General features: G+C 63.9%; 1 protein-coding gene across 1 annotated transcript in view; it reads right to left on the bottom strand.

Annotated features, from left to right (window-relative positions):
* Window positions 1-6,312, bottom strand: part of GSE1 (Gse1 coiled-coil protein) — a 113,709-nt gene extending 107,397 nt beyond the window's left edge. The window contains 2 exon segments of the mRNA XM_067302395.1: window positions 4,353-6,101; window positions 6,103-6,312. Coding sequence (XP_067158496.1) covers window positions 4,353-6,101; window positions 6,103-6,312 — 1,959 coding nt within the window.
* Between the last annotated feature and the right edge of the window lie 10,880 nt (window positions 6,313-17,192).

The raw sequence follows: 17,192 nt of genomic DNA, 5'->3' as shown, positions 1-17,192 counted from the left end.
CAGTCACCTAGAAAAGGGAAGGAAGACGCAGACGTACGATTTTAGAGCCCTCTTTAGCAAAAGTGACTGGTTCGGGAAGCCCATCAGCACCACCGCTGGACATCGTTCAGCCTGAGGAGAGGAAAACGCGTGTGCTTTCTCGGGGGGAGAGGGAGCGGCGCCGCGCCGGCACTCAGCCGGGGCGAGCGGGCAGGCTGCGCCCCGGGGTTTCTGCGAGGCTGCGGCATCCGCGGTGCGGCGGGCAGGCGCGCGGCGCAGGGACCAGACCTGCTTCGGTCAGCGACAAAACAGAGAACAATCGATCCCGCCGCCGACGCCAGCAAGCCAACCTCGCTTTTCCCCCCGCCGCACGCAACTCCCCTCCCTTCCCTCGGCAGGTCCGGAGCCCGGCTCTCCGGATGGAGGGCTGCTGCACACGGCTGGCTGCTCCGGAGGAAGATGCACCCTTGCCTGGGTGCACAACATGGGTCTGCACACCAGTGACAAAGTCACAGCACACAGCGCAGCAACCCCAGCGTGCTGCAAGCCCGGCGGCCAGCAACGGGCTGCCTCTGCTAGCTAGCAAAGAGCTTTGCAGTCCTGCCAGCGAAAGCCCCGGCCCGCGGGGAGCCGGCGGTAGCAGACGCAAGCGATACCCCAAAAGCAGCTGCTGGGTTGCACCTTGCACCAGGCGCCTCCAGTGGCAAGGCGCCCGGCTAAGAGCTCTGCTCCGAGGCTCTCCCGGGGCTTGCTCAGGTTCGAGGCAGGCCACGTGGAGCCCCTCCGGGCTCTGCACGCCAGCGGTTTTAAAAACTGGATCCAAACACACCCCAAGTCACATAGGCATGCAATTGCCCCCCCTCCCACCATGTCTGAGGCATTTACAGCCTTCTCCCACCACACTCCCTGTCTTTAACCCCACGCCGCTCCGGGGGCCGTAACTACCTCTCTCCATTCCAGAGGCCAACAACCCATCACCTCTCCCCTCCCAAATAGGTCCCTCCGGTTTACAAACACTAAGTGCCCTTTTCTCGCAGGCGCTTTGATGGACGCGTTTTATGGTTTCTTCAGTGCAATTGCCCTCGACACCTGCTTAGCGCAGAGCTCGCTGCCTCTAGCCCCCGCGCCCCGGGGGAGCAGGTCCCGGAGCCAGCAGCGGCGCTCGGTCAGGACGCGGTACGAACCAGGACAACGTTCTCCATCCTCCCTGCGACCCCCAGACCCTGCTCTCACCCTGGTGATAACTCACAGCAACACACGTCCATACTCCCAGCAGCTCTCCTCGACCTGCAGGTCTCCTGTCCAGACCGCACAGCCTCGCTCTTCCCTGCCCATTTTTTGCAAGAAAACCTGGCAACTTCTGCAAGAAACCCTGGCAGCACCCAGGGAGGGACGAGGCACACAGTGCATGGACGAGGACCCGGAGGGCCTGGCTGCCCCTCTGCAGGGTGGTCAACCTCCCCATCTGCTAGGTAAAGCCTAAACCCACCCACACAAGCCCACGATGGCTGGATTTCTGCAGCCACCCTGCAGCAGCTCCTCTCCCAGGCGGCCGCGGTGGTGCCCGCCGGTGCCCCTGCCCACAGCGTGCCGGTGAGGAGCACAGAAACCACGCCGGCAAGGAGCTTACCTGGAAAACCCTCCCGCGCTGGCCAGGACCACAGGCAGCCGATCACACCTCTGCAGAGCACAGCACAGCCCCCCTGCTCCTCGACACCCAAACCCGCAGCCAAGGCACCACCACACCTAAAAGCACCTGAGCCTCATCCAAGCTAATGAGCTAATTGAGCCTCGTTAGCTGCTTCAGGAATACCTGAGGAGCATCCTGCTGCTGCTGCCCAGCTGAAGGGAGGGCTGTGTGATTGCATTTGGTGCCCTTGCCCAGCACCAGGTCCCAGCCCTCAACTTTGAGCCACCCGGGTTTGGCTCGACTGCAGCCACGGCCGTGGCAAAGCACCGCCTCGGCGTGCAGGGGGCTGTCACCCCCGAGCGCGTGAAGGAGACACGTGCATCCAAAAAACAAAACTGCAGGGCTGCAAGGAAGAGCGGGGCGATGGCGTTAACCCCTCGGGGCAAGGCAGGCTCATCCCTCCTGCCCGATCCCGGTGTCATGGGGCCCGGGGCAGAGCAGAAGCGTGAAAGGCTTTGCGCCGAGGGTGCAAGGCTCGTCCGGGGTGGTTTCCAGCAGCCAGCGTGACCGAATGAGACTGCAGCAGGGGGCCAATAGGTTTCTGCAATTAGTTAAATTAGCCAAATGCCCTACCAACTCATTAAGCCATGTTTTAAATAAACCTGACATCATGGAGGTCTCAGACTGGTGGAAAGGGGTGAGGACAGGGGAAGGATGAGGCGAGAGGAGCTTCTGGCCAGCCAGAGAGTCGCCGCCAGGATACAGGAGACGAAACGAAATGGTCCCTGGACCGGCCGTGCCCTCTCCGGCGACCCGCTCTGCAACGGCTCCTGCCACCCGGTGCCCATGGTAGCAGCCCCTTAATTTGCTCATTAGCAAACGCGGGAACAAGAGTGAGGGATGCAAGAGCCTCCCCCATGCCCTCCTCGTGGGGGGGGGGGGGCAGGTGCCGACGCCGCGGGACGCGCACCCGAGCATCCGCCACTGACGCCCGCGCGATGACAGACGCGCTCGGAAATAGTTCGCCTGTCAGTAAAACACCCCGGCAACACCTGTTCCCCAGCCAACACCGCAAACCACCCTGCGGCCTGGTGACACTTCCAAGGGCAGAGGCGTAACAGGGGCCGGGCGGCCAGAGGGGCCGCGGCGGGGGCTGCGGGCGACCCTGCAACCTGCACAAATCCCAGCGCCGGCAAGGAGGGAGCCCGCGAGCGACCCGCGCCGGCTCCCGCACGTTGGGAGCGGACTCCCGCACGGACGAGCCCGCGAGTAAATCACCCGTGTCTGCGAGCGACCCGCGCTGACGTCGAGCCCGCGGCTAGCATGACAGTCAGAAAATTGCGTTTGCAAGCAGGCAGGAGGGAGAGGGGGGAGCGAAAAGGAGCGGGTGTCGCGGAACGGCTGCTCCGCGTTTCCAAAGCAAATGCCAGTGCCGCCGAGAGCCACGGGGTTCTGGCTACGAACGCAGTCAAAAGACTTTGAAAGCAAACTTAGGGATTTGGGATGCTGGTATTTTATGGAGCCCAGTCCAGGGCCTGGTTTGCATCTGCTCTCCAAGAGCTGCACTGCTGCCAGTTGGAAATTTGGGGACAAAAGCAGTGATTTCCCCATTTCATGGGAAAGACAAGCACGCTGCGAGTAAATCTTCTGGGCTGCTTTCCACGCAGCCACCTCGAAGCACACCGGGTAACCCAGCTCAGGGCTGGTCCGCACTGGGACGCGCGGAAAAGAATCATCCGCAACGTAAATCAGAAGCGACCGGGTGACACTGAACTGAGGCCACTAATTCTGCACGGGACCATCCACGTGGAGCTAAGTGAAATCAAACCTGTCCCCTTTAAATTCCGCTTTTTTGAACATCCGGATTAACTTGAAGGAGGCAGAAGGAATTATCCTCTCCTACAGACAAGTAACGCAGAGCGATCGAGAGCTGTGTCCCTGGGTCCCCAGCCCTGCATCCAGAGGACACCTCTCACCACCGACTTCGGATGAGCAGCAGCTCAGCCGGGCTTGGAGGCACCGCGGGAAGCCGCCCCGGCCCCCCCCCAATCCCTGCAGCCGCGCAAGGGCAGGACGGAGCGGCTCAGGTTAGCAATGCCCAGCCCAGGAGCCCCCACGGCAGCTTCCCAGCTGCAGGAAGGACTCAGGTTTCTCCTGAAGGAAACCGTTGCGCGAGGGCGCCTTATAAAAACCAAAGATAACTCGGGAACTTTCCTCCGCGGCGGAGGCTCCGCGCTCCTTCGGCTGCAGGAATTTCCCGAGGATCCCATCTGCCGCGGGCAGGCCGGCCAGCCAGCGCTGCTGGCAGGGCGCAGGCAGCCTGTCAGACTTCCCCCCTGCTCTGGCAACTATTATTATCCGCGACTGAGAGAGGTACAAGATCAGGATTTCCCATTCTGGCCACCTCGAATCACAAACAACCCCACCTCCTTTATCCGAGGCTCTGAAAGAGCAGGCGCCAGTAACGCAGATACGTGTTTTTGCAACAGGACAGATCTTGGCTCTCTTGGGCCTCTTGGAAGGATTTCGCTCCATTCCTTTTCGGTTTCACGGCTCCAGAAGTTCATTGCTAAAAGCACCCCATTTATTAACATTCGCCCCCAGGGATCAGACCCGAAAGACGAGCGTCCATCTGTAGCACCGCTCTAAATTGTACTCAGTGCCAAAACCGTCACGTCCAGGAAACGACGGGGGGGGGGGGGGGGGGGGGGGAGAGGGAAGGGGCCCGGGCCAAACGCCTTACCTTGGGGAGAAGAGCTGGGGGTGTTGCAGCCAGAAGCTCTGAGGGCGTCATGGTCTTGCCAGCCAGGACCACGGCTCCGCACTCGGCACACGCGCCGATGGTCAGCTGCTTCCCGTCATCCACCAGCAAGCTGTTGGCCACGCGGAGCGTGTAGAGGAACACAGGGAGCCTGGCAACTTGCACCGCTTTTAATCCAAGGCATCGCTTCTTCTCCTGGCGGCAGAAGAAGCAGACGAACGTCTCCACTTTGTACTGCCGGGACCAGGCGCTGCTGGGGTGGTGGGAATTCCTGCCCTCGTGCTGCAGCCACTGCCCGAGCAGGTCGTGGTAGCAGAGCACGCAGGTGGCCACGAGCCCCGTGGAGTCCGCCGGCCTGGCCCGAGGGGCGGGCGGGTAGACCGTGAGGAAGGGGAAAAAGGGCTCCTTCTCACCAAAGCGCCCCGGCGGGTTGACGTTGAGCTGGAACTCCTTGCCGGCTCCCAGCTCGGCCCCGCAGATGTAGCAGACCGAGGTGGGGCCAGGCTTGATGACGGGGTGCCCGGGCAGGCCGCTGGGGTCGCCGGCGGAGAAGACCTGGTGGTACCTCCCCAGGAAGCTCTGCACCGAGGTGATGAGCTCCTCGTTGTGGCAGGCCCTGTACATGGCCCACAGGTCCTGCAAGACCCCGTAGCACTTCCGGCAGCTGCTCACCTCCCAGTGCTTGTTGAGCCCCTTGGCGCTGGGCGGGCACGGCAGCAGGCTGAGGAAGGGGAAGTGCATGGTGCTCTTGGCGTTCCCGTTGGTGATCTTGGCGGCCACCAGCCTCGCCTCTTTGCCGCACTCCTCCCCGCAGAGGTAGCAGGCCTCGGGCGCCGGCGCAGGGCCTGCCCCGTCCTCCTTGAGCCCTCGCCTGCCCTTGGGGGGCATGCCCGCGGCGCCGGCGTTGAGGGGCACCACGTAGAGCCGCTGGAGCACGGGCACGTTGGCCAGCTCGAAGCTTTGCCACTGCTGCATGAGGGAGGCGAAGCAGCAGGGGCACACCAGGGTGCTGCCGGTGGGCGACAGGGGCTGGGCGCCCGGCGGGGGGCTGTGCAGCCAGAGGAAGGGGAAGAAGGGCGCCTGCGACGTCTTCTCCTGCTTCTGCACGTGGACCCGGTGCTGCGAGGCGGGCGACAGGGGGCTGCCGCAGATGTAGCAGACGGTGCCCGCCGCCGGCGCGGCCCAAGCGGGCCGCTCGCCTTCCTCCTCCAACTCCTCCTCCTCCTCCTCGCTGGTGATGTTGATCTCGCTGTCCTCGGAGGAGCAGCACGGCGGCCCCCGCTTGCCCGGCGGCAGCTGCGGGGGGGGCCGCGCCGCGCCGCCCGCCCCCTCGGGCTCCGAGAGCGGCTCGGCGTCGGAGAGCTCGGAGAGCTCGGAGCCCGCCGCCGGCCCTTCCTCCTCGCCCTCCTCCTCCTCCTCCTCCTCCTCCTCCTCCTCCTCCCCGGCGGCGCGGCGCGGCGCGGCGGCGGCGTCCCAGCCCGCCGCCCCCCGCCGCAGCCCGCCGCCCCCCGCCGCCGCCGCCGCCGCCTCGCACTGGTGGGGCCGCTTGAGCCAGTACATGCGCTTCTCCACGGGCGTGCGGCTCCGCTCGAAGGAGTCCCACTGCTCGCCGAGGAAGCAGCGGCAGACGGCGCAGACCAGCGCGCAGCCCTCCGCCGAGACGGCGCGGGCGCCGGGCGCCGGCTCCTGGTGCTGCAGGAAGGGGAAGAAGGGCCGGTGGTCGCGGGGGGGGCCGCACTTGCAGCTTCAGCTCCTTGCCGCGGCTGATGCCGCCGCCGCAGATGAAGCAGCAGAGCGGCGGCGCCGGGGGCTGCGGCGCCCCGGGGCCGCCCGCCGCCGCCGCCGCCGCCGCCGCGCCGCCCTCGCCGGCCGCCAGCGCGGCCATGAGCCGCTGCTTGCGGGAGAGCGGCGCCGCCGCCGCCCCCGGCCCCGGCGCGCTCATCGCCGCCCCCGGCTCATCCCGCGGCTCCGCCGGACACGCAGGCTCGGGGGGCGGGTTTGCAACGCTGCTCCCCCCCCTCCACCGCCACCGCCACCCACCCCGCGCCCGCCCCCGCCGCCGCCCGCCTCCCCGCTCCGCGGAAAGGAAAAAAAAAAAAAAAAAAGGAAAAGGAAAAGAAAAAGGAAAAAAGTTCGCCGCGAAAGTTTGGGTCCGGCCGCGGGCGCGGAGCGAGCAAGGCAGGCGGCGAGCAGCCGCCGCGGCGCCGCCGCACCGCGCTGGCCCCGCCGGCGGGCGGCCCCGGCGCCCCCGGCCCGGCTCCTCCCCGGCCCCGCCGCCCCCCCGCCCCGGGCTCGCCTGCACGGGGGGAGGCGGCCGCCAGGCCCGGCCCGGCCCGGCCCCGCCGCGCCGCAGCCGCCGCTGGGCTCCCGCGGGGCTCCGGCAGCCGCCGCGGGGGGGGGGGGAGCGCACGGCGGGGGGGTGTAAACCAGCCCCACGGGGGGGGGGATTGTGCGAACTGGCCCCACTGCAGCGGGGTGCAAAGCAACCCCACGGGGGGGGGGATTGTGTGAACTGGCCCCACTGCAGCGGGGTGCAAAGCAACCCCACGGGGGGGGGGGATTGTGTGAACTGGCCCCACTGCAGCGGGTTGCAAAGCAACCCCACGGTGGGGGGGGGGGGAATTGTGCGAACTGACCCCACTGCAGCGGGGTGCAAAGCAACCCGGGGGGGGGGCTTTGCAAGCCGACCCCACGGGGGGGAATGTGCAAACTGACCCCACGGGGGGGGGGGGACGACTTTGCAAACTAACCCCACAAAGGGAATTTACACTCAACCCCTGCGAGGGGACCTTGGGGACCGACCCCGCGAGGGGCATTTGCAAACCACCCCCCAAGTGGGGCTGCCCGCGCATGGTGTTCTGCCCCCCCCGGCAGCGCTGTGTCACCCACCACCCCCCTTCCCTTCCCGTGCAGCGGGTGGCCCCCCCTCACGCACAACCCCTTGCAAACCCCCCTGCCCCTGAACGAGCATGAAAAGGCACCGCAGCTGGGAGCGTCCAGGTCTGCGCGCGCAGGAGGGATCCCGGGGCGCTTTGCAGAAGGCACCGCTAATGTCTCTGTCCTTTACAGTGCTGCGCACCAGACGTTAACTCAGTGTCCTGACCAAATACCAGCCCTGGTAATTTATTTCACATTTAAAAGTCCTGCTGCTGTTCCAGTTCAATACCAGATTCTATTTCCCGCTTGGTCCTAAAATGCTGCATCGGTTTGCCACTCGCTGGTAAATAGCTGATCTGTTCCCAGCCAGGGCTGGCCGCATTTCAGCGATGCATGCAATAATCCCCGTATAGCCTTACCTGCCTTGCAGCCTGTGATAAGATTTAGTGCTTGTAAAGCACTTTGCTGTCCTTGGACAATCGGCACCGCGGAAGTGCAAACTGTGCTGAGGTCCAGCCACAATTAAACCTGGCTTATTAACCACCCAAGCATCCAGTCAGCATACCCACAGGCTCAGCAGAGGGCTCCCAATAAAAAATGTATATATTAGCAGCCACAAGGATGTTTTCAAGCAGCTGCTTTAGGAGGAAGCCTGCTCCTGATGGTATTTTTGAGTTCATGGTAAGAGTCACTCCAGCCCCCCCAGGTCCTGTCCTTGTAGAGCGCTGAGCCTGTCCCGCTGAAGGGTGCTGAGGACCTTCCAGGATCAAACCCCCAGCTTGATGCCAAGTAGGAGGCAAAGTCAAAAACTGCAGTAGGACACAGGGAGAGCGGGGCTGCGAGAGGCCCCTCGGCTGGGATAAGCACGACGGGACGGAGGTCCGCACGCGCGAGCCGCGCATCGGGACGCCGGGCTGCCAGTGACAGCGGCCGTGAGATCAAGCCGATTGCGTGACATCAGCTGGAGCGCGAGCGGGGGGCAGCAGGGCTCTGCGGGGCTGCGGATCCGGTTTCCATGCAGATGGCTCCAGCGACACAGAAACGTGGGGGGGCGGCGGGGGGCAGGCGCACAAAGCGCAGAACACGATACCTTGGGAGAACTGGCTCTGCGGGGACTTTTGCAGGGTTTTCCAGAAGGCAGCAGGGGCCTCGTTATATTTTATTTATTTATAGGCCTGATGTTGTAGCTGCTCTATGCACCGAGGGCGTTGGGAGCGCTGCGCGTGCTGGAGTGGACATGACTCACATGTTCTTTAAAGGTGCAGATGGCAACGCTTCAGAGTGGCTCGGTGCTGCCCCTTTCCCTGGAGGCGCCGTGGCCAGGAACGTGGCCTACTTCCTTCCAGTCCTATCCGATGTGCCACGGTGGTAATCTGGGATTTTTTTTCCTTGCAGAAGGGCAGAATTAGGTAGGGGGGAGAGGGCAGGAAAGGAACAAACGTATCTGTAGAGGCCGGGATTTCCCTGCCGCCAAAAAAAAGCCCAAAAAAGCCCTTTGCGAACCAGCGGCTGAACCCCTTTGTGCGGGAGCCGTCGAGCGTGCCGGCGCCCGCCGGGTACCACCCGGGACGCGCTCCCCCTCCTGATGCGCTCGGTAGCCTCGGCTGTGACCGCACCGCGCTCCTGCCAAACCCCCGGCGCGGGAGCCGCGGGGAGGCTGGCGCGTGGCTCCGGCTCGGCTCGGGGGGCTCTTGCCCCTGCCCTCCGCCGCAGGCGCAGGCTGCCCGTTGCACCCCCTGCACCTCCCAGCCTGGAGTGGGTGCAACCGCCTGCTCCCGCTGGAGCACCTCCGGGCAGGACCTGGGAATTCCCCGGCATGCCGTGTGCCCAGCGGTCTGCCGGCGCTGCCGTGTTTCGTGCCAGGGCCGCTCAGCGCGTCCTGGCGATGCAGGGCAGGGGGGCAGGCCCCCCGTGCCACCGTCCCCCCCGGCACCCTGCAGCCTTCACCCCCGCTCCCCCCGGGATGCAGCCTGCCCCCGGGCGGCTTCCCGGGCCGTGGCCGCGCTTGGACAGAGCGGCTCATTTATCATCCTGCGCCGCCTCAGCCCTGCGGTCGCCGTTTGCAGCAGAGAGGCCGCGAGGGAGAGCGGATTTCTCAAGTCGGCCTCGGAAAGAACTGAAAACATATGCCCTGGCGGCAACGGCGTCCCCCGGGGCGCGCGGGGATGCGGGCAAGCCCAGCGCAGGATTTTCCACCGCGGAGCCCTCCGCGCCGGGCTGGCGCTGCAAAGCGAGCCGGGCGCTGGGGCCGGCGGCGAGGTCGGCTCCGCCGAGCGCCCCTCGGCAGGGCGGGAGAGCGCCGGGGGCACGAGCCGGATGCAGGAGCCGGACGCCGGGGTGCAGGACACCCACCCACTCCTGAGCTGGGCGAGCGCAGGGGCGATATCGCTGCAGTCGAGCCAGGCTCCGGAGGCAAAAGGCTTCGGCTGTAAACCTCCCTTCTGGTTTGCAGCGCAGGGACCCAAGAGCCGTCGCGCGCAACGGCCGACCCCGCTGACGCCCCTCCGCGCGCCGGGCACAGCCTCCGCCCGACCCGATTGCGTCAGGCCTGGGAGCCGAGAGCCTGTTGTGCAAGGCGCTGCACAAACAGCTTCCCGCGCCCCGGCCGGCCCCGCGGCGCTCCTCGGCGGTGCGTCGGCTCCGGCCGGGAGCGGGGCCAGCGCCGCGGCTGCGCTGCGCGCGCACGCCGGGGTCCCGCTGCCCTCCGCGCGCGGCCGGCGCTGCGCCCTCGCAAACGGGCACGTGCTGCCGATCCCCGGTCCCCGGGACCGGGAGGTTAATATGGAAATTACCAACTGCTTATTCTTTCCAGCTGTTGCTGTGAGTCATCAAGTGCCTTAAAGAGCATTTCAAACAACACAGTGCCTTCGAGACAGCGTGACTGTTCCCCCAGCCACCCCTTCCGGAGGGGCTGCTGTTTGGAAAGGGAATATTTCTCCAAGGAGTCAATTCCCAGCCATGCCTTAGCTGGGGAGGCAGAACAGCCGCCCCTATGTGGAGCCTGGCGGGAGGAGAGGGAAGGGGCTCCCACGGCCACATGTGGGCTCCCACGGCCACATGTGGGCTCCCACATCCATGCACGGGCTCCCAGCTCCATGCACGGGCTCCCGCGGCCACGCGTGGGCTCCCGCCTCCGTGCATCCGCTGGCCCTGCCAAGACTTTCCCCCGGAGCGATGTTGCGGGGCGCGGGAGGGCAGTGAGCCCCGGCATGGTGCCACATGCACGCGGGGTGCTCGGCTGCCTCGGGGCTCCTGCCGGGAATAGCCCCGTGGATGGCGAGCTCCCAGCTGGGCCCTGCTCTGCTGCCCATCGCCGGAATCTAGTATTTTTTAGGAAAACGCGGCGGCGGCCGGGGCAGCTGGGAGCGTGCACGCTCACCGCCCGGCTCGGGCAGCGGCGCCTTTCGCTGCTCCGCTGGTTTAAACCATTTGCCCCGCGCCCACTCGCGGGGCCGGGGAGCTCTGCAAGGGGGGGTCGGGGCTGGAGCTCGGCCCCTCGCTGCACCTCGCTGCCCGGGGCCGCTCGCCGGGCCGCGGGGACTGGCCCGCAGGTCGGCGACCTTGAACTCGGCGCGAAACAGCTGTATTTTTCTCTGCAAGCTGCGCTTCTTTTTTTTCTTTCTTTTTTTTTTTTTAAGGCTGATCTGTGCACTCGGTTTGTGCTTATTTTTCAGATGGAAAAGATAGGGCTGGTTCATGGTAGTATTCAGGATGTAGCCTTCTGCTGAGGATTTTTGGAGGTTCGTAAGTGAGTTTTTTAATTAAAGGGTTTTTTCAATCATGTTGCTGGAAAAGGCCAGACAGCTTTTCTCCTACTTGTCAGCTTTTTCTTGTCAAAAAAAAAAAACAACAGAAGGTGGATGGTGGGGCTCCCCCTGCCAAAAATGGAAGAAATTTAGAGAACAAAAAATGTAGGAAAAACTCTCACTGGGAAAAAAGAGCGTTTCACGGGCGCAGGATGCCGTGCGGCCAGGAGCTGGGTGCGGGAGGAGGCAGCGCGTGTCCCCGTCCCGTCTGCGCCCGCTCAGCCCCGGGCGCTGGGATGGGCTGGAGGTGAGGAAAGCCCTTGGGTCCCTCCCGGCGCCTCCGGAGCCGGATGCCACCGCAGCCCGGCGGCCGCTGCCGGGGCACAGTGCTGCGGAGCCGGAGCGGCTTTGCTCTGCAAAGCGCTTTCGGAGGCGCTGCACAGACAGAAAAAAAAGGGGAAAAAAAATGCTGCTCCTGTTAACAGCCAGAGGACAAATCCGCGCCGGGGAGGCTGTTCCGCGCCAGCTCCGCTCCTGGCCCTGCAGTCACACATCACCGTGGTCCAACTGGGGACAGCCTGGAGGCTGCGTGTGCACATGTGCGTGCATGCATGCATGCAGGGGTGTGTGTGTGCATGGACATGCATGCAGGGGTGTGTGCATGTGTGTGTGCATGCATATGGGTGAGAGCAAAGTGGAAATCCAGCGTCTTAGACCCTCCTGTGGGTCGCCCCGTGGGTATCTGTCAGGTTTAATCTTCTTACCGCACATCTCGGCTCACCCCCTCGCCGCCCTCGTTGCTGCTGGCCAGCACCGGTTATTGGGGTATTTTGGGGAAGGGGCTCGAAGGGGCGAGGGTGACAGTGCCCTCCCCGGCACCACGGGGCAGGACAGAGCCTGCAAGAGAGGAAAACCCACAGGGCGAGATCTCCGGGGCCAAATCCTGCCCGTACCACCCCGACCCGCAGCGCGGGCGCAGCCGGCCCCTCGGCTGCTCCGGCGGGAATGACGGCCCCCGGGCGCAGCCCCGCCGGCCAGAGGGCAGCGCTCGCGCGGAGCCCGGCTCCTGCCGCCGCCGCGGGGCCGTGATTCACGGCGTGGCACCGTTCCCTGCGAGGCAGGAGGGAGCCACGTCCCCCAGCGCCGCACAAGGGCTGGGTTGCCTTTTTTTTTTTTTTTTTTTTTGAGGGAAAAAAAAAAAGAGGGTGGTGGTTTTTTTTTTCTCTTTTCCTTTCCAGAACGAGCTGCTCTGCAAATGCCAAGTGCCGATGCCAAAGGGCCGTGTCAACAAAGAAGAATGAGTGTGGCTGTTAGAGGCTGCTATTAAAAAAGGGTGGAGAAGGGGGGGGGGGAGAAGGAGGAAAAGGGTTTTAAGTGCAAATATATAACATTTACAAAGCAGTAAAAATTTGGGAGCACCCGCCGGGCCCCTGCAGCGCCCTGGGGGCGGGGGGGGGTCGTGCCGAGCAGGGAGTCTCCGGCAGCGGCAGGCCTGGAGCATGCCCACATCCCAGGGCCTTGGCACCTTCGCTGCAGGGATCGCAGAGCGTTTTTCCAAGCCCTGCGAGCATCTCCGTCCCTGTGGCGGCTGGAGCCCCGCCGGAGCGGGCGGCCTGCGCCGCGAGGTCCTGCCGCCCGAGCCCCGGGAGCTATTCCTAGGCGATGGCCGGCCGCCGCCACGCCGGCCCAGAGGGAAGGCGGCCGCGCTCGCATGACGCCGAAGGTGCAACGGGAAGACGCGGTCTCCGGTTTCAGCTTTCTATTCCCGGCCCCTTATTCACCGGCCGAAGATGCCACGTGTCCCCTCCCGCCCGGGGCTGCGCCCGTTTGCTCTGCCAACCCGCTCCCGGCCGGCGAACGCTGCCGGCTCCCGGCGCACGTTTGCACGGGAGGCGCTGGCCCCCAGCAAGCCGCAGCTCAGCCCCTTCTTTCCAGGTGGAAAAGCCCCGGGGGAGTAAGGTGCCCTCGTCCCCCCGGAGAGCAGGCGGAGGTGACGGCTCCTGCCCGGTGGAAAACCCCTCCGGGCTCCACCGCTCCCATCCGCGCGTTTCTGCTGCCGGGGGCGGCGAACCCGAACTGGCGCGAGTCGCACGGCGCGGGAAAGTGCGACGCAAGACGCAGAAATGCCGAGAGATAACAGAGGGCAAAGCTTTCTCCCAAATCCCCATCTGAAAAAAACAAACAAACAAAAAAGTTGGGGTTAACGCAAATCTCTACTCAATTTGGGCTTTTAAAAATTTCCTAGCTGACTCTTTTTAAGGTGTGCTGTAGGCTTGCATCATCCCTTATTCCGCTCTTATATCGGGATGCTCGCTGCGAATTTCAAAACGGCGATTCTTCCGTATTTGTTCAAGGGGAAACGTGTTAGGAGGAGGTCAAACCTCCTCGCAAGACATGGTTTGGATGTATCCCCCCCCCCCCCCCCCCGAAAACGTTCATCAAAATTGAAGCGTTCCCACAGAAATCGGTATTTCCCGACGGAAAAGCACTCCCTCAGCGAAACGCTGACCCGCTCCGGTTACAGGCTGGTCACGGCGCTGAGGCGACGCAGCTGGGAAAGGCATGGAAAGGGAGCGGGGCCGCCGCCGCCCGGCCTCGGCGGGCAAAGCGCCGGAGCGCCGCGGGATCCCGCGCTCGGCTGCCGCTGTCCTAGCTGCAAGAATTGGTGGAAGTGCTTGTTTGCAAGGCTCTGCTTTGCCTTCACTCGGCCAAGGGACGGACACTCTTGTTTTGCAGCTTTTGCTTTTTTTTTTTTATTAAGGCAGCCTGGTAAATACGGGATGCCTCCGCGCAGAAGGAATCGGGAATCGGTCGTCCCTTCTGGGGCCGACAGGCGAGGAAGGAAATTCATGCGTCGGAAAGATTTCATGCGGAGCAGGGGTGCCAAAGCGGCACTCGCCGGCCTGGCACGTGGGACCGGGCAGAGCCGCCCGCCGGGGCAGCGCCGGGCACCACGGGGACAGCTGGAGTGCGCACACGTTGCTCCGGGCCCCTGGCGCTCCCGGTTCCCAGGGCCGGCAGGGAAAAGCAGGCTGGAAACCCTGCGGCAACATCACCTTCCCGGGGAGGAACCGAGCCCGGACGGCTCCCGTGGCTGCCAGCTAGAAGCAGCCGTCGCGGAGGGATGCGCTCGTCCCGCTGGAGCCAGCGGAGCCGAATCCGGATCCCACGGGACAAAGGCTCCTCTGCTCCCATGCACCCCTGGCCCCCCTCCGAAAGGAGGGCGCATCAGGCATCCCGAGAAAGCCCCCTCGCCAACCTCCCTGCCTTCCTCCCCGCTCCCGCCCCCGCAGGAAATCAATGCCGGCAGCGTGAACGAAAAGCAAGTTTATCTTAAAGGCTTTTTTAAATATATATATGTATATATATAAAAAATACAGCTTCATCGGAAAGGCGCTTTTCTTTTCCTTTTTTTTTCTTTTTTTGGGAAAGGTTTATGCCTCCCTGGAGACCTCTTCAATAAAACGCGTTCTGGCTCTCCGCGCGTCTGACTGCAAATCAGGTTCCAGCCGTTCCCTTCCTGTGCCGACCTGCTGGAGTCTGCTGTTATTCTTGGCAGGGTGCCCCGAAGGAAGAAAAAATCCCCCCCCCCCCCCAGCTCCGAGCGGCTGGGAAATGCTGATGACATGACACCTTCCAGCATTCCTCAAGGTCAAGAGGGGCGGCAGGGAAGTGAAAGGGGAGGGGGGGGGGTTTCGCTGCTGTCGTTAGCGCGGGCTCGAGCTCGGCGCAAGCGTTTCCCTTTGATGCTCGCTCCCGGCGGCAGCGCCCGGCTCCTTTCCCCACTGGCGAGGGAGCCCAGGCGTCCGGGCTCCGGGACCCCCGCGCCGCTCGGGAGCCGTCCCCCAGGGCGCCGCTCCGGCTGCTCGGCGCTTTGAAGGGAGTCGAGGCAAGAAAAGCCGAACCGCCGGCACCGGAGATGCCGGCGCCTCCTTCGCCCGGCGCTTGCGGGCCACGGAGGGGGATGAACGAAGTCGCCCCGCTCCGGCCCGCCCTTTGGAGAGGGTCCTTGGGCTTGGAGCGGCACGGAGGCCCCGGGCATCCCAGCATCGCTGCCGGCGGCAGGTTGCCCTGGAAGCCGGTGCGCGGCCGCATCCTGCTCCGAGGGCCGCTGCAGGAAATCCTGGAAGGCCGCCTTACAATGCGGCGCTTCCCGTCCCCAAAGGACCGGTGCGCACGGAAAAGGCATCGCTGGCCGCTGGCCCCGCAGGAGCCGTCTGGCCCCTCGGCACCTCGCAGTCCGGTCACTTCCTCCGGGCACCAAGCTGGGAGCAGCCTCGGGATTAAAAACCCGGGAAACACGACAGCAGCAGCGGGCTGCTTTCCGGGGTCCTTGCCGGCGGCACTGCCCGCTCGGCGCACGGCTCCCGCATGGCTCTTCCCGCTCGCTTCCCCACGGGGCGGCCGCGGGGCCAGCTGGCTGCCTCGGCCCTGGAACAGCCTGGCCTATTTTAAACCGCTTGCACAAGGAGTCAGCAGCTCCGGCTCGGATTTTTTCCGAACTTTATTTGTCCAAAGGCTCCGCGGGGAAGGAGGAAGGCAGGAGGATGTGGCTCCCGGCTTGCTCTGCAGCCAGCGGCTCACCTGCGCCCGGATCCGTCCATGAAAACGCTGGATTTTCAGCAGTGAAGCATTAACAGTTACATCCCCCATTTGCTCCTCTCCTCTACCTATGTGCTCTGAAAACGCTTCCGAGGGGAAATCCTTCCCCAAAGAGCACCGGTAACCCTGGAGCGCCTTCCTCTGCAAAACCGTGAGGAAATGATCCCCTCCTCGCCGAAAAGTTTATATTCCACAGCGTGGCCAGGGCACCCTTTTCCCACCAGTTTTCTCCATGCCATTTTCTTTAAACCAAGCTGCTTGTTGAAGCTGTTTGTTTGTGAAACGAGTCCTCCTGCCCCGGGCGCTGAGGGACGAGGGGAGCTCAGAAAATCCCTTCCAGCTCTTTCGTCTGAAAAAAAAACTACGTTTTTGCTAAGGGTCGACAGCCAAAATGATGTAAAAAGCGATTTCCTGACCTGCGGGTGGGAAAAAGAACGGACAGGGATGACTCTGGTTTAAAAAATTCATTTGTGCTTGAAGATCCCTCTCCTTACCTTTTTCCCTAAAAAGGTGGGAGTCGTTCCGGCCGCTAGAAATAAATGGCTTTTTGCAGAGGCAGCAGCTTGCCGGCTCGGCGAGCCGTGCTCCCACTGCTGCCCGGCGCCCTGCGGGACCTGGCCCACGGCAGGGACTCCAGGGCACCGGAGCAACGCAAACACCCGGCATATGTTCCGCAACTGCTAAACCGCTCGGCTAACAAAATCTACGTCTCGGGTTTTAAGCTATTGGCCGGGGGCCCTTTAAAGCTTTTTAGCTCGAAGAACAGCTCAACTCTTGGGAGAAAAGGGAGAAAAAGTTATCAGCTGTTGAGTGCTAGCTGGATGCGAGAAAGCCGTTGATCTTGCTCTGTGGGCTGCACGCCGGACGGACGGACGGACGGACGGGGAGCTGCGCGGATGTCGTATTGGCCGAATACTGTATGTTTATGGCTCTGACTGGAAGCCCTTCTGAGAAATCCATCGCGGTGATTTACGGCACTTCCGATGTATATGAATCCCGGCCTTTTCCACTGACCAGCCCTAAAGAAAACATCTGCAACATGTCAAAGTCGGATAGATACAGAAATATATAAATATATGTGTGTGCCCGTGGGAGGGGCACCGCGAAGTGCCGCACGCTTCCCCTCCACGTTGTTGTCCGAACAGGGGAAGGATCCGCTTGCAAAAGAGCCGGCATTCCCGCTGGAGGCCGCAGCCCGGAGCCTGCCGGCCGCCCTTCCCGTGGCTTTCCCGTTGAGCGGCAGCGCGGCAGTAAAACATGCTTTAAATAAACAGGCTGCCTTTCCCAGCAGAGCCAATTAGGGGGGATGGAGCCCGGCTCCGTTTCCTGCTGTATTTACCCCAGCAAGCCCCGCGCGGGGGTGGGAGCGCGCCCAGCACCCCCCGTGCCAGACCGGGGGTCCCCGCCGGAGCCCTCCCGCCCCGCGGCACCCGCTGAGCGGCATCTCCATCCATCACGCTGCCCCTGATGGCGAGCATCCGTGCTTTGCACCGGCGATCCCAGCTCCAGCCTCGCGCTCCGGGGCATCCGCTGCCCTGGGGAGCAGACAGCAAATCTCGTGATGGGAGCGGGATTTTTCTGTGCAGCCAGGTCCTGG

Source organism: Apteryx mantelli, chromosome 10 (genome assembly GCF_036417845.1).
Source record: "Apteryx mantelli isolate bAptMan1 chromosome 10, bAptMan1.hap1, whole genome shotgun sequence".
Classification (NCBI taxonomy): Eukaryota; Metazoa; Chordata; class Aves; order Apterygiformes; family Apterygidae; genus Apteryx; species Apteryx mantelli.
This window is presented reverse-complemented; position numbering and strand designations above follow the sequence as displayed.